The sequence below is a fragment of the Trachinotus anak genome, unplaced genomic scaffold (assembly GCF_046630095.1).
Source record: "Trachinotus anak isolate AG129_WGS33_773 ecotype Australia unplaced genomic scaffold, CSIRO_AGI_Tana_v1 ptg000017l, whole genome shotgun sequence".
Classification (NCBI taxonomy): domain Eukaryota; kingdom Metazoa; phylum Chordata; class Actinopteri; order Carangiformes; family Carangidae; genus Trachinotus; species Trachinotus anak.
Genome location: NW_027273868.1, coordinates 2,338,687 through 2,352,357, shown reverse-complemented (window position 1 = coordinate 2,352,357; position 13,671 = coordinate 2,338,687). Strand labels below are relative to the sequence as shown.

Here is a 13,671-nt window from a genome sequence, read left to right as displayed (position 1 = left end):
AGTGAAAAATTTGTTACTTTGATTGGTGACTTGCATTGACCAACACTGTCTATGTAATGTTGTGTCCTGTAGCGATGCACACACCGGCCCCCCCAGAGCTCTTTATTTCAGGGGCACTCCCAGGATCCAGCTCCTTCCCCTCCTCCTCAGCCCTGTCTGCGTACCAGCATCCTGGCTCCTTCTCTGGACGCTCGTTCACTCCCTCACTGTCCCTGCAGGACACACCTACATTTAGCCCAACCTCCAATGGTTTGCTGTCCCCTCATGATCCCTTGCTGCACATCAAAACACCCTCCCAATCCAGCTTGGGCTTTGATCGCTTATTATCTTCCCAGAGTGCCACCTACCGGGGCTCCCAGGAACCCCCGACTCCTCCTCAGACCCAAGCCCCTTCCACCTCTTCCAGTTGTCACCTGCCGCCTCCCCAGTTCAATCTGTTATCCTCCCAGCTCCACAACCAGTCCTCCCAACTATATAACACATCCATGTTCTCCTCCACATCATCCTTGCCGCCCGCAGCCCCCCCTCAGCCCCCACCTCCTCCAGAGAGGGCAGTGTCCCGGCAGGACAGTGTGATCAAACATTACCAACGTTCCTCCCCAGCCCAGTCCACAACACTCCCCCTGCAACAATACATCAGCTGTGGTGGGTCATCAAGCTACCAGCAGATAGCCAGCCACCATCGGCATGCTGGGATGTCCTGCAGTCCCCTGGGGGAGCAGAGCCCATCCTCCGACCCCAAGCCCTCACCACGGATGGAGTCCCAGACATATCGACCTGTCATCCAGACTCCTTACACATCCTCATCCTCCAGCTCCTCAGTGTCCTCCTCATCTGGTACTAAAGGAGCCAAGAGTTCCAGCTCCAGTAGTGGCTACTCCTCTTCGGGCTCAGCATCATCCTCCTCCCGTACCCCACACACTCCACCATCTGCCTCCTCCACTTCCTCTTCATCCTCTTCTAGCTCCAAGACAAGCACTGGTCCTTTGTCTGCTCCCTCTCGTCAGCAGCCCCCACCTCAGTCAGTGTCAGCACCACCCCCTCTACCAGTGGTGTCATCCACCCTCGTTCAACAACCACCACCCAAACAATGCCTCTCCACGTATGGTTCTCCCTCAGTGGCCAACTCAAGTGCAGGCCTACCAGACCAGACCCCTCCCCAGCAACATGCCCAGTCCTATTCTCCCAACCAGCCTCCCTCTGCACACATGGCCCAGTCTTATGCAGGCTTCAGCTCACCTCATGCCCAGGACCTGAGCTCTGGAGCTGGGGGGCCTGGAGGGAAGGCCTTCACTGGTATAGGCACAGGAGGACGCTCATTTTCTGCAGAGATAGTCTTTGGAGACTCAAGTTTTGGCTCAGCTTCTCTCAGAAGAGCAAGCAGTCCTTCCTTAGGGTATGGGAATGCAGGGGGATCAACAGGAAGTGGACCTGTATCAGGAGCTGCTGGACTTGGTAGTGGAGTTGGATCTGCAGGATCAGGGAGTGGGGCTGCTAGTGTCGGTAGTGGAGGCAGCAACTCTTACCACCTGCCTGAGTCTAGTCCCTCGCCTTCCATTAGTTCTACGATCAGTCGCTCTGGGTTGCACTCTCCTGCTGCTGCTCGCCCTGCACAGTCCCCTGGAGGCTCTGGGGCCACCAAGTATTTGTCCTCCATCCTCTCTCCTGCTTTCATGTCGTCACCACAAGGTTTCCCTGATACACGGCAAACACAGAGCCAGTCCTACAACGCATCACCACCCAAGCCAAAAACAGAGACCAACATGCTTGGAGTGGAGCGATCCCAAGATGAGGAAGAGGATGATGATGATTTCCTCATCCATCACTTACTTCATGCCCAGAGCTCAACACCCCATCCTTCCCAGCATCACTCACCTCCCCAGCAACTACCCCAGCCACTCCCACAGGCTAGGGATGGAGAGAGCAAGGAGGTGGCCTATGACATGAACAAGATCTCAGAAGAGCGCTACCACGTTCAGAGTGTCATTCGTACCAACAACACCTCCACTACTTCAGGTCTTGTTGACGCAGCAAATCACTTAAACAGTCAGCTGGAACTATCACAGAAGAAACAGCAGACCAAGTCAGAGCTGAGCATATCAAAGTCCACCGCTGGGGGGGTAGGAGGGGTCTCTGACTCTCTGTCCCACTCTCATCAACAACAGCATGACTCCATGTGCTCTGTGGTCCATTATGGAAGAGGGGACCCCTACGCCCAGCACCCACACTCCCAGCATTCCCATCACACTTCACATGCATCCTCACACTCACAGCAACACCCTCAGCACTCCCAAATCCCCCAGCACACTCAACACACACAGCACTCTCAGCATGGTCATCCTCATTCCCTCCCTCACGCTCATCCTCATATTGAGATGAAGAAGGCTTCAGATGCCAATGACAATGCATACCTGTGTAACACACCAGAAATGCAGCAGACCCGACAAAGCCAGGTCCCCCTCTCTCTGATGGATTCACCTCCAGATCCTCCCCATCAATCTCACATGCTGCAATCTGTCCTTTCCCATACCACCCACAGCAAGATGGACCCCCAGCAAGCCCCTCAACAACAGCAGCAGCATCCTTTGAGCCAGCAGGCCATGATGGGGTCAGCTGGAGGACCAGGGCCTGCTGGGGTGGAAGCCCACCCACAGAACCATTCTTCACAGATGCAACTCCAGCTCCAGACCCAGGGTATAGATACCCACTACAGCATAGGAGCCCAACCAAGAGATCAAGCCCGAGCCAGTCAGAATTCAGTGTCCTCGCTAGAAATGCTAGACCAGTCTCTGAACAACAGAGACAGTGGAGGAGGTCTGGAAAGGACTGGGGTTGGGGTGACTGTTACAGGAGGTGAGGGAGGTGGTGGGGACAGACATAGACAGCAGCACAGACTTACACCCCACCACCTCCCCCCGCAAACAGCCTCAGATCTCCATGAATTCCTCTCTGAACCAGACTTGGGCTTGTCCACCCCCTCGCACCTGCATCACATTAACCAGCCTCAGGCCCACGCCCACCCTCATGCCCACCACCAACAGCAAGCACATGCTCACCATCAGCTGTCACACTCTCACTTAGCTCACCCACACTCCCATCGCATGGCAGCAAACATGGGGACTCCCCAACAACAACAACAGCCCCAACCGAGAGAGCCTGAGACCCCGCTGTCCCACTCCCAGTTAGACCAGCTCAAACAGCACCAGTTTGACACAGTGAACCCAGTGGGTAAGGTAGGACAGACTCAAGCTCAGCAGCAGCAGCAGCAGCGGTTTGCAACGCTGACATCCATCTGCTTTCCAGACTCTCTCTTAAACGATGAGGACCGATCTTTCTTTCCTGAGATGGAGGACATGTTTTGTTCTGCTGATTACAAGTCAAGTTGTGCTGCAGATTCTGGTGGAGGACAGGCTGCTCAGGAAAGCCTGACCCAGGGCCATGGGCAGGGCCAAGAGGCTATGGAGGCCTTAAAAACAGGAGGTGCTGGAGAGGGCTATGATATGGTTGGTCATCATAGTGATCAAGGCTACGGACAGTACTGCCACAACCTTCCAGGAACAGGAAATGGTAATCTGCACCTAGATGTTGACTCTATGAAGACCCATGAGCTTCCCTCTACGGTGAATACTGACCAGCTTGGCCTCATCCACTCCCAGACTCCCACTATGGGATTGAATTCAGCAGTTCAAGGGGATGGCACAGTCAACAAGATGATGGGAGGTGTGGGAGTGGGTGGTGGTTCAAGCACCCCTGGTCTGACCTCACCTATCTTCTGTTCCTCTCGACCCAAGAAGCTGCTGAAGACCAGCTCGTTTCATCTGCTCAAACAGCGGCGTGAGCCACAACCTCAGACAAAGAAAGTCTATGCACAGGAGTATGAGTTTGAGGACGATGAGGATAAAGCTGATATTCCAGCTGATATTCGCCTCAATAATCGACGCCTTCCTGACCTGCTCCCTGACTTGGTGTCAAGTTGTAGGAAGGCTGGTGGGGCATCAGGAGTAAGCGGGCTCAGTCCATTGATGGGTGACATGGACTTCTGCCACCCCACCAGCTACTCTGCTCTTGGACACCCTCCACAACTCCTTCCCCATGACGGCCCCAAGAAAAGAGGCAGGAAGCCAACTAAACCAAAACGTGAAGGCCCTCCTCGCCCACGAGGTAGACCACGCATACGTCCTCTTCCAGAGCCTCCCTACTGCAGGGGACTGATGGGATCAGTAGCTGGAGAAAGCAGGAGGGGCCGTGGTCGTGGTCGGGGACGGGGCCGGAGGGAGGAAGGGCATGTGGAAATGCATCGAGATATGAACAAAACACAAAGCCTCCCATATCCTCAGCAGCAGCAGCAGCAGCATCGACAGCCACAGTTCAGCCAACAGCAGCAACATCGCCAACAGCATCCACACCAACATCATCAACAGCAGGCAGACCTCCAACAAGCACCACAACAACAGCAGCATCACCTGCATCATCATCAGCAGCAGCAGCATGTGTCCTGTCCTCACCACCAACCTCTTCATCAACAGCATCATCATCAACAGCAACAGCAACCATCCCAGCAGCAACAGCAAGATCCGATGAGACCTATCACGGTAATACTTCTTATCAGCAGTCTCCAAATGTTTGCAGCTTAGAGAAGGGCTTTAAAGGTCCATATAATATAAAGGTAGATGTCCATGTGTGTTTTTGATTATAAAGCAGGTCTAGGTTCTATATTAATACTGTGAAAGTATCTAAGCCTTAGTCCACAGAGAAATGCTCTCAGAGCCTCTCTTATGATTGGCTGACTGACCTGTTGTTACTAGAGAGAGGAGATGTAAAACTAAACTGAGATGGTTTTTGGTTCTTAAACCACAAATATATCTTCTGATGGAGATCAACACTTCAGATGAAACACAGAACAAATATACAATATGGGCCCTTTAAGCTCAGAGATAGTGGAGGATTGTGGTGATTCATTTCATTTGTGTCAGGGTGTGATGACACCACAACATACAGTCTAATGATGAAAGGTGCAGTGTTATATTTGCGTCTTGTGCAGATCTCTTTCAATGTCATGGAAGTGTATTGGGTATATTTATATATTATCTCCAGCTGACTATGTTTACACGTCTGTCACCACCACATACTGCATAGTACAAAAAATATACAAGCCTACTAGTGTAATCTCTGTTAACCTGGTCCCTGAGGGGTTTTAATGCAGTCACCATCAGTGACTTGTGTTCCAGTCAGGTGACCGTATCTCGAACAACACAAATGTTGCTTCATGCTGAGAGTCTCCTGTCGGTCTCTCAGGTCAAGCTGCCTGCTCCCACCATGCCTCCGTCCGAATCTTTGTTGAGGACAGACTCACTGTCCAGCATGGAGCCAGTTCTGTCCGATGGATCAGTGGGATCAGCACCATCCCTGGGCCTGAGTCCTGGACCCAGTGCCACCATGGATCTCAGCAGAACTGAGCTGAACCAGCAGCAGAACAAGATGATGAAGCATCAACAGCAAGCTGGAGAGGTAAAGCGTCACTGTATTTATTCAGAGATGATTCAAAACTGTGTCAGACTTGCTGTTTGAACTGGTCTAACTGGATGTTCATTGAACCATTTCAGTGCTGAGTATTAGACATTTCAAAGGTTTGACAGGATAGTGAGTGAAGGGACTGGCACTGAGCGATGTGTGACCAAAGCTGAGAGCTTTCTCATCTCCCCCGTCAGATTACACATGACAGTTTGAGGGGGCGTGGCTTTTTCACAGGGGGAGGGCAAAATGACAAATATCTCTCTTAGAGCAAAGGAAGTGTTGTTTGAGCAGAACTCTGAGGCTGAAATCTAATTACCTAAACAGAGGATTTACAACAGAACCTGAAACCTGATGATGCAAAGCAATCCTCAGTATCAATAAGAAATAGGGCAATTATTGATTTACCAATATTTATCAACCTCTTTGTTCTATCTCATGTTCTCCAAAACATAAATTTGAAAGGAGCACTTACAGGACCATGGACTGTGTAGTTTGTTGAGCTGTGTCTCTGTGTACTGGAGAAGGAGCTGTAGATGAGGACCTGACAGTATCAACTTTGTATTTCATGCTGGAGTAAAAAGAGGGCCGGTTGCCTCAGCAACAGTGACACTGTGTCTGCAGTCAATATTGTGACTGTGAGACATCCTATGTTTCCACATCCAGTCAGAGTGACACAGTTCAGCGACTGAGTGTTTGAACAGATATCCTTTCATTGTCCAGGCTCTTGATTCCAGCACATGAACCAGGTCTGAGGTTAAAGTGCTGACACAGCTTTAATGATGTCGGATGGTGTTCTCGTCTGTAGAACCCAGCCCTTTACAAAACCCAGTCCTGCGGGCTGGATCAATGCAACAGGGAGACCAGCCTTAACATGGTGCAGCCAAAGCAAACAAGGAGCTTTTAAGGCCCAGACACTGAAACAGTCTTTACTGGACAAGCCAGTCACAACACCTCATTTCATCTGAATATGTCTGAAGGTAAAAAGCATCAGTGTCGGCTGATGTTGAGGGCTGTGGACTAAACACTAACTGGGTTCATGTTAACCTGTTGTTACTTAACATGTGGGAGACAATGTAGAAAACAGTCTCTATACTGCTCTGTCTGATAGAGCTGCTCATTATAGTTACTCTAAGTATCAGGGTCAAACTCCACTTTTACAACATGAAGGGAGACAATAAAGATGACACAGATATTAACAGTGACACTAACACAGAGATGTATTTTCTGCTTCTTGCTCTATGATAAAACCCAGAGTGATAGATGTATTTCTGAGTGTGTGCAGCCTCCTCTGGGATCGTCTTCAAATGAATCACACATCGTCACTGTTAGAGCTGACCTCTCTCATTTTAACACAGATGACGTGGAAGAAGGACGTTGATGATCCTCTGAACCCTGAGGCCTGGGCGGCTCTTCACAAACTCTCAAGCTCAGTAAGTGGTCTCATACCCCTGCCCCTTCATATATAATTCACACTTTCGTACCTAGACAGCAACATGCCTCCTCCACACCTCAGGTGTCTGTAGGAGCTGAGGCCAGTACCTGTGTGGACAGGTAGTCCAGGTTCAGGTCTGCTGGTTCAGTCTGTGTGTTTTAATGCTCAGTCCTGTTTCTGTGGAGAGAGGAGGTTATAGTTGACTGACAGCCAGCTCCATCTGACTGACAAAAGAGAAAGGAGAGCGATGGCTGTTACCAGGGCAGCTGTTGCCACGGTTACTACATTCCTCAGTGCAGGAGCCTTGCTGCCACCTGTTGTCTGTTCAGCTGTATTACCTGAAGCCTAGAGTCAGCGTCTGGGTTTATTATTTCAGAGCAGAGCCAAGTAAAAATCTTTCAGTCTTACATCCAAATGTATGAACATTTAAGAATAAAACTGTCACTGAATGTGTTTTCATGGTCGGTCATCATCTGCACTCATTTCTCTGATTCACCAACAGCAGAATTTATTTCTTCTGCTTGTTCCCATTAATTTTGGTTTCGGAAGATTTTCTTATTATTATATTTATTTCCACATAATCATATATTAGATTGTTGCTCATTTCCAACATTTCTACATCCCAGCTTCTAAACTGAAAGATCATCTTTATCTTCAGGTGTAGGACAGCTTGTCTGATATTTGTCTTTTACATCATCATCCATTCATTCATTCATTCTTCATGTCACCTGGATGTGTTGTGTGCTAACATGGTGAGCTATGCAAACAGCTTCAGTTAAAGGTTCTGTAAAGACAGATGAGTCTTGTGGTGTGAACAGTTGAAACAGTCTTTTGTGTACAGAGGGATCAGCTGACTGACAGTGGACAGGAAGTGTAATCATCATGATGAGCTTCTGCTCTCTTCTAGGCTGATGAGAAGGCGTTTGACTTCAAACCTGGCTTCATGGCCTCTTTTCTGGACTTCCTGAAGACAGGTAAAAAACAGTCAAGTACTGACCCGGGACCTGACGAAGGTGAACAGGAACCCCTGAACCCCTGCTCATCTCTGAAGGGAGGGATCACGCCCCTGTCCCCTCCTTCTCCTCCCCTACCACAAACTCCTCCTCCGCAGCCTCCAGGAACCTTCAGCGAGGGAGGGCAGGGTGAGGGGGAGGACCTGGCTCTCAGCAGCTGCCCCAGTCCCTGCAAGCCTCTGGATGAGGAGCTGAAAAGGAACCTGGAAACGCTGCCCTCCTTCTCCTCTGATGAGGAGGACTCAGTGAGCAAGAACCAGGATCTGCAGAAGAGCATCTCATCTGCCATCTCTGCTCTCTATGACACCCCGCACTCTCTGGCTGCTGCAATGGCTTCTGCCATGGTCAAGGCCCCGCCCACTCTGTCCCCACCTACCCCACAGGAGCCGTCCCTCAGCCCCCCTCTCCCCACCATGCCTCCCCTCATCCCCAGCATGGAGACTGGAAAAGAGGAGGTGCTCACGTACACTCAGCATCGCACACAGGATGAGGAGCAAAATCTGATCTCCCCACAGTCAAACAGAGAGAGAACAGAGGAGACGGAGGCTGAGCGAGGAGGAGTGGAGGAAGAGGAGGAGGAGGACGAGGAGGGAGGAGAGGAGGTTGTAGACAATAAAGAAATGATAAGAGATCTAGAGAAACTGCATCCAGGAGCCCTGGAGGAGCAGGAGGAGGAGGACGATGAGAGGATGTCTGACATGCAGATGTTAGAGGTTCCAAAGGTTGAAGGTAATTAATATGTTTTCTTCTGTTTCTTTAAAACTGTCCCCGATGGGGAGACCTCAGACCTCAGTTTATATCAGGTCTTCAAACTTCACTCTTGACTCATCCAATGGTCTTCATCAGTAAATGAGGTCACTTGGTTGGTTCACCTGTGACCTAACTGTGTCATGTGATACCAGATGGTTGTACATGGGGGAGCTGGTTCAAAGATGGTCTCTGTTGTCAGGTCCTTCTGCAGATACATTCCACACCTCTCACACTAAGACCAGCTGAAGTGGATCTTTTTCCAGTGCATTTGTGGGACAACAGGCAGCTCAAACTATAAGGAGGAGTTTAAATTTTTTTTCTTTGACCTGAGTTTTAGTCTTACTGTATGTCCACTGATGACATCTGAACCCACTAAACCATTCACTGATGACCATGAGAAAGCTCTGGAAAAAGCTTGTGAGTGGATTTCATTTAAATCTGTTTGTATTGTTGTTGCTGCCTGAAGTAGATTTGATAGCACCAGCAGGTGGGGGGTTCCTGCACAAAGGGGGCGATGGATGTGATCCTGAGCCTTTTATTTCCTCCCAGTGAGAGATGGCTGTCTGATCCGCCCACCCCCCTACGGGAGAAAAGGGTTAATAAAACCATGTCTCATGATGCAGAGACACCAAACCAGGAAGTGAGATCTGCGTCATGTGACCTTAAACACCTGCAGCAGTTAGAAGGTAACCCTCTCACTCCCCTGTTTTTCAGATTCTCCATCAGGACCTGAGCTTGCTCCTGCACTTCCATCTCCATCACCATCCATCTCCCCCTCACCACCCACCTACTCCTCCCCCTCGCCCCTCCCTCCCCCATGTCTTGCTGTACCCTCCCCTCTGCCAATCCAGCAGGGTGAGGAGGGGGTTTCTCCAGCTTTCCCTCTGTCTGAGCAGCAGCAGCAAGAGCAGCAGCCCTCCTACCAACCACCTCCAGCTGCAAGCACCTCTCCACCCCCCTCCACCTCCCCCCCAGCCATCCTGTCCTCACCCCTCTCCAACCTTCCCCTGGCCCAGTCGATTCCCCCTCCTTCCACCACTCCTCCCCCATCATCCTCTGATCAGGACCAGGAACCTGAAGCTGGGCTGCCTTCCCCCTCTTCACCCTCCTCTTCCTCACCCTCTTCATCATCCTCTCCGCCACCATCACCTCCAACCCCAGAAGAGGCCCCAGCATCGCAGCGTCTTACCTCCCTCCACCTGGCAAAGAAGCAGGCTGACGCCGCCATTGCTGGGGAGAGTGAAGAGGAGGACAGTGAGAGTGGGGGCGAGGGGATCTTCCGTGAACGGGATGAGTTTGTGGTTCGAACCGAGGACATCGGGACCCTGAAGGTGAGACCACAGCTCCCAGGACTTCTGTACGGTGAATGAATGACTTGACACTAATGGTATAAACTGTGTTTGTGTCACCAGATGGCCTTGCAGACAGGCCGGGAGCCCCCACCTATCTGGAGGGTGCAGAAAGCCCTGCTCCAGAAGTTCAGCCCAGAGATCAAAGATGGTCAAAGGCAGTTCTGTGCAACCAGTAACGTGAGTTTTCCAGAAGAGACAGGTTTAACTCAGAACTCTGCTGGTATACAGCTCTATGTGAGTTTGTGTGTCCAGTGATGCAGACTAAGAACGGTCCAAGTCAGGTCCCCGAGTCCCAGAAGCATCTTCATTGATGATTGTAGAATCCAGCGGCATGCGGTGACTTTTGCGCCTCCTCCCCCAACTCAGTGTCTCGGCTGTTTACTACACCAACATCAAAAATATGACTGGACTTAAACAAACCTTTTCATGAAAGTAGCAGCAGTAAACCTTTCTTAAACTCAGGTCCTGTCCTGTCTCATGGTTTTGTGCTGTCTGTCTTTCCTGTGCTGAAAGTCTCTCTCCTCCATCTTGCTGCTCTGTCTAGACATCGTCACCTTTCTCCTTCCTGTATGAACAAGTTTTAGGATTATATTTCTGAACGGACACTAAACTGATCAAATGTGCAGTATAGAGGAAAAATATCTAAAAATCACTTCTATGATAATCTTCACCATATTTACCATTAACTGACAATGACACAATTTAGAATCCTGTATTTTCCTGCCTCAGTGTTGTTAATCTTTCTGGCTCATCGTCTGGACTGTAGCTGAAACTCAGAGATGCGGGAACTTGAGCCTTGGGGAGTCGTATCTTTTATTTACTGACAAATGGCCTAAAGTGAACAAACGTTACACTGCTACGTTCACTGCTACACTGCTAACTGCTAACTAACGAGCTAACTCTCTGCTCCGGTTGCTGCCTCACCGCCCTCTCTCTCTCTTTCTCTCTCTCAGATCTCACACAGTAATGATAAATCAGTGTAATTTACTGGTTTTCTTGCTGCTGCTGCCTCTTAAGGTTTAATGCGCAGGTTTAGTTTCCACACACGTCTGCACATGCACATGATGCTGTAACATCATAACTGATCTCAGAACAGTAGAAGCTGAGTCACAGACAGTTTACCTAGCTCACTTTGTCTGTAGCTTATCACCAGTCAAAGATCCAGGATGATCCTCAGTGATCAAACCTCCACATTAAGCTGCTGTCCTCTCCACTTGAAGCTCCAGTCTATGTCAACAGGACACAGTCACACCCACGAACATGACAGAAACAATAGATACAACAGCTGGAAGTCAGAGTAACTTCAGACAATACCCTGCTGCCACCACCAGAGGGCCGTGAATTACGTGATGAATGCAAACAGGCATCAGATCCTTCATGGGACAGAAAGCTGTTCTGAGATCAGATGTGAGGAGAGATATCACTTCACTTCAGTATTGTCTCTATTGACTCGTCTTTCTCACCCTGACAGCATGACTGAATGCATCTTATGAACCCTCTCAAGATAAACAGGTATCCTTGACTTCATGAAGATGTAGATTAGAAGAGTCTTGTGGCCTAATGGTTGAGTTGCACAGTGCACATACATCCACAGTGTCCCTGGTTCACAGTCTAGTTCATCACAGTATTGTCCAGTGTTCCTACCAGAGACATATCACAGGATGAATGAAAACAAAAGTGCATCCATCAGACATGAGAGCAGCAGTGAAAAGACTGCTTGTTGTTCAACTTGAAACAAACCACACTGAACATTTTTAACCAATGAATTTAATCATTTCATTACTCACCTCTGATTGGTGGGGATTACAGTCTGAGAACAGCTGTTTTTGTAGAGAGGGGAAACCAGTATGGGAAAACAGCTTGGAGTGAAATCTCTATCTATTGGCCAGTTACAGCATCGCAGGACAGTCTGACTGATCCTCACTGTGATCCTGTTTAACATGATTATAAATAGACATTTTCCTATAGAACAGTACTGTTTACATCATTGTAATCCTATTTCTTCATGTCTCCTCCCTCAGTATCTGGGTTACTTCGGTGATGCCAAAATGCGCTACCAGCGTCTATATGTGAAGTTCCTGGAGAACGTCAACAAGAAAGATTATGTCCGTGTGTGTTCTCGAAAGCCGTGGCACAGAGCTGGACTGACTCTGAGGTAAGGCCAAGGTCAAGTGTCTCTGATCATCACTCTGAGGTGGGGGCAGAGTGCAAATCATACAAGGACAATCAGGGGGTCAACTTTTTCTGTGGGGCGACAGGGAACCCAGTAGAGTGCAGGTTTGTGCTTCAGTGAACTGAAGTGTTACAGTCTTCACATAATCTTACTTATTTATTGGTAACTGTCAAATAAATGTAGTAGAAAGTACAATATTTCCCTCTGAAAAGTAGGAATGGAAGTAAAGTACAAGTAACTCAAAACTGTACTAAAGTACAGTACATAGAGTTCTTAATTCCTTTCCACCACTGTTAATTTAATTATTTAGCCTTCAGCACACATGTATTTTCATGTCAATAACCCATCAGGTAAAATTCCTGAGTAAAAACAAAGGAGGTGTCTACAACCCTGTTTCCAAAAAAGTTGGGACACTGTGTGCAATGTAAATAAAAACAGAATGCCATGATTTGCAAATCACATAAACTCATATTTAATTCAATAAAGTTGGGACAGGGGCATGTTTACCACTTTGTTACATCACCTCCTCATTTAACAACCTCTGTAAACGTTTGGGAACTGGGGAGATCAGTTGCTGGAGTTTTGAAAGTAAAATGTCCCATACTTGCCTGATGTAGGATTTCAGCTGCTCAACAGTTCGGGGTCTCCTTTGTTGTATTTTTCGTTTTATGATGCACCAAATGTTTTCAGTGGTTGACAGGTCTGGACTGCAGACAGATATGTTGTCTTTGTTCTGTATTCAATTAAATATGGGTTTACATGATTTGCACATCACTGGATTCTATTTTTATTTACATTTCATACAGTGTCCCAACTTTTTAGAAACAGGGTTGTATTGTAGAAGCTAATGTCAAAAAGGTAAAAGACTAACCCACCACAGACACACAAAGACTATTAATATGAAATAATAAACTCTATATTGATGTCAAAACATATCTGTACAACAACTATTTCTCCACTGTCTCACAGCTCATGACTGAGCACCAGTGTTTGCTAACATTAAATCATATATGACATTTTATATTGGTAATGAAGCATGTGCTTGTATTAGTTAGCTAAATTATAACTTCAGTCAAAAGTTAGAAACAAGCTAATATCAGATAGCTAAACTGTAACTTGAGGCTAAAGTTAGAAACTAGCTAACATTAGCGTTCATCTGTGGACCTACACAATCTAATTCAGAAAATCTGAAGGTTATAAGTGTATGAAACAAGCTAGATAGTCAGGTACTGCTACTTACATTTACCTACAGTGTCTGTGACACACAGAAGCAGAGACCTGAGGACAGAGCCTGGGTGGCAGCATAAAGATGAACTGATAGCAGACAAGCTGCAGATGCACAGCTACACACATGAAAACCACAATGCTGTCAGAAATGATATCAGCAGGTAACTTCAAATGACTGAGCAGCTCCACTGTGTCTTCTTTCACTGATTC

General features: G+C 48.3%; 1 protein-coding gene across 3 annotated transcripts in view; it reads left to right on the top strand.

The window, feature by feature from the left end:
• Positions 1–13,671, top strand: part of prr12b (proline rich 12b) — a 31,342-nt gene that overhangs the window by 11,097 nt on the left and 6,574 nt on the right. For all 3 annotated transcript variants that reach the window (XR_011694048.1, XM_071501340.1, XM_071501339.1), the window contains exons 4-10: positions 73–4,592; positions 5,296–5,508; positions 6,870–6,944; positions 7,854–8,688; positions 9,424–10,040; positions 10,122–10,238; positions 12,083–12,216. Coding sequence is in view for 2 of the 3 variants with exons in the window: in XM_071501340.1 (XP_071357441.1) it covers positions 73–4,592; positions 5,296–5,508; positions 6,870–6,944; positions 7,854–8,688; positions 9,424–10,040; positions 10,122–10,238; positions 12,083–12,216 (6,511 nt within the window). In the remaining variant the exon portion in view is untranslated. The remainder of the gene's footprint in view (positions 1–72; positions 4,593–5,295; positions 5,509–6,869; positions 6,945–7,853; positions 8,689–9,423; positions 10,041–10,121; positions 10,239–12,082; positions 12,217–13,671) is intronic.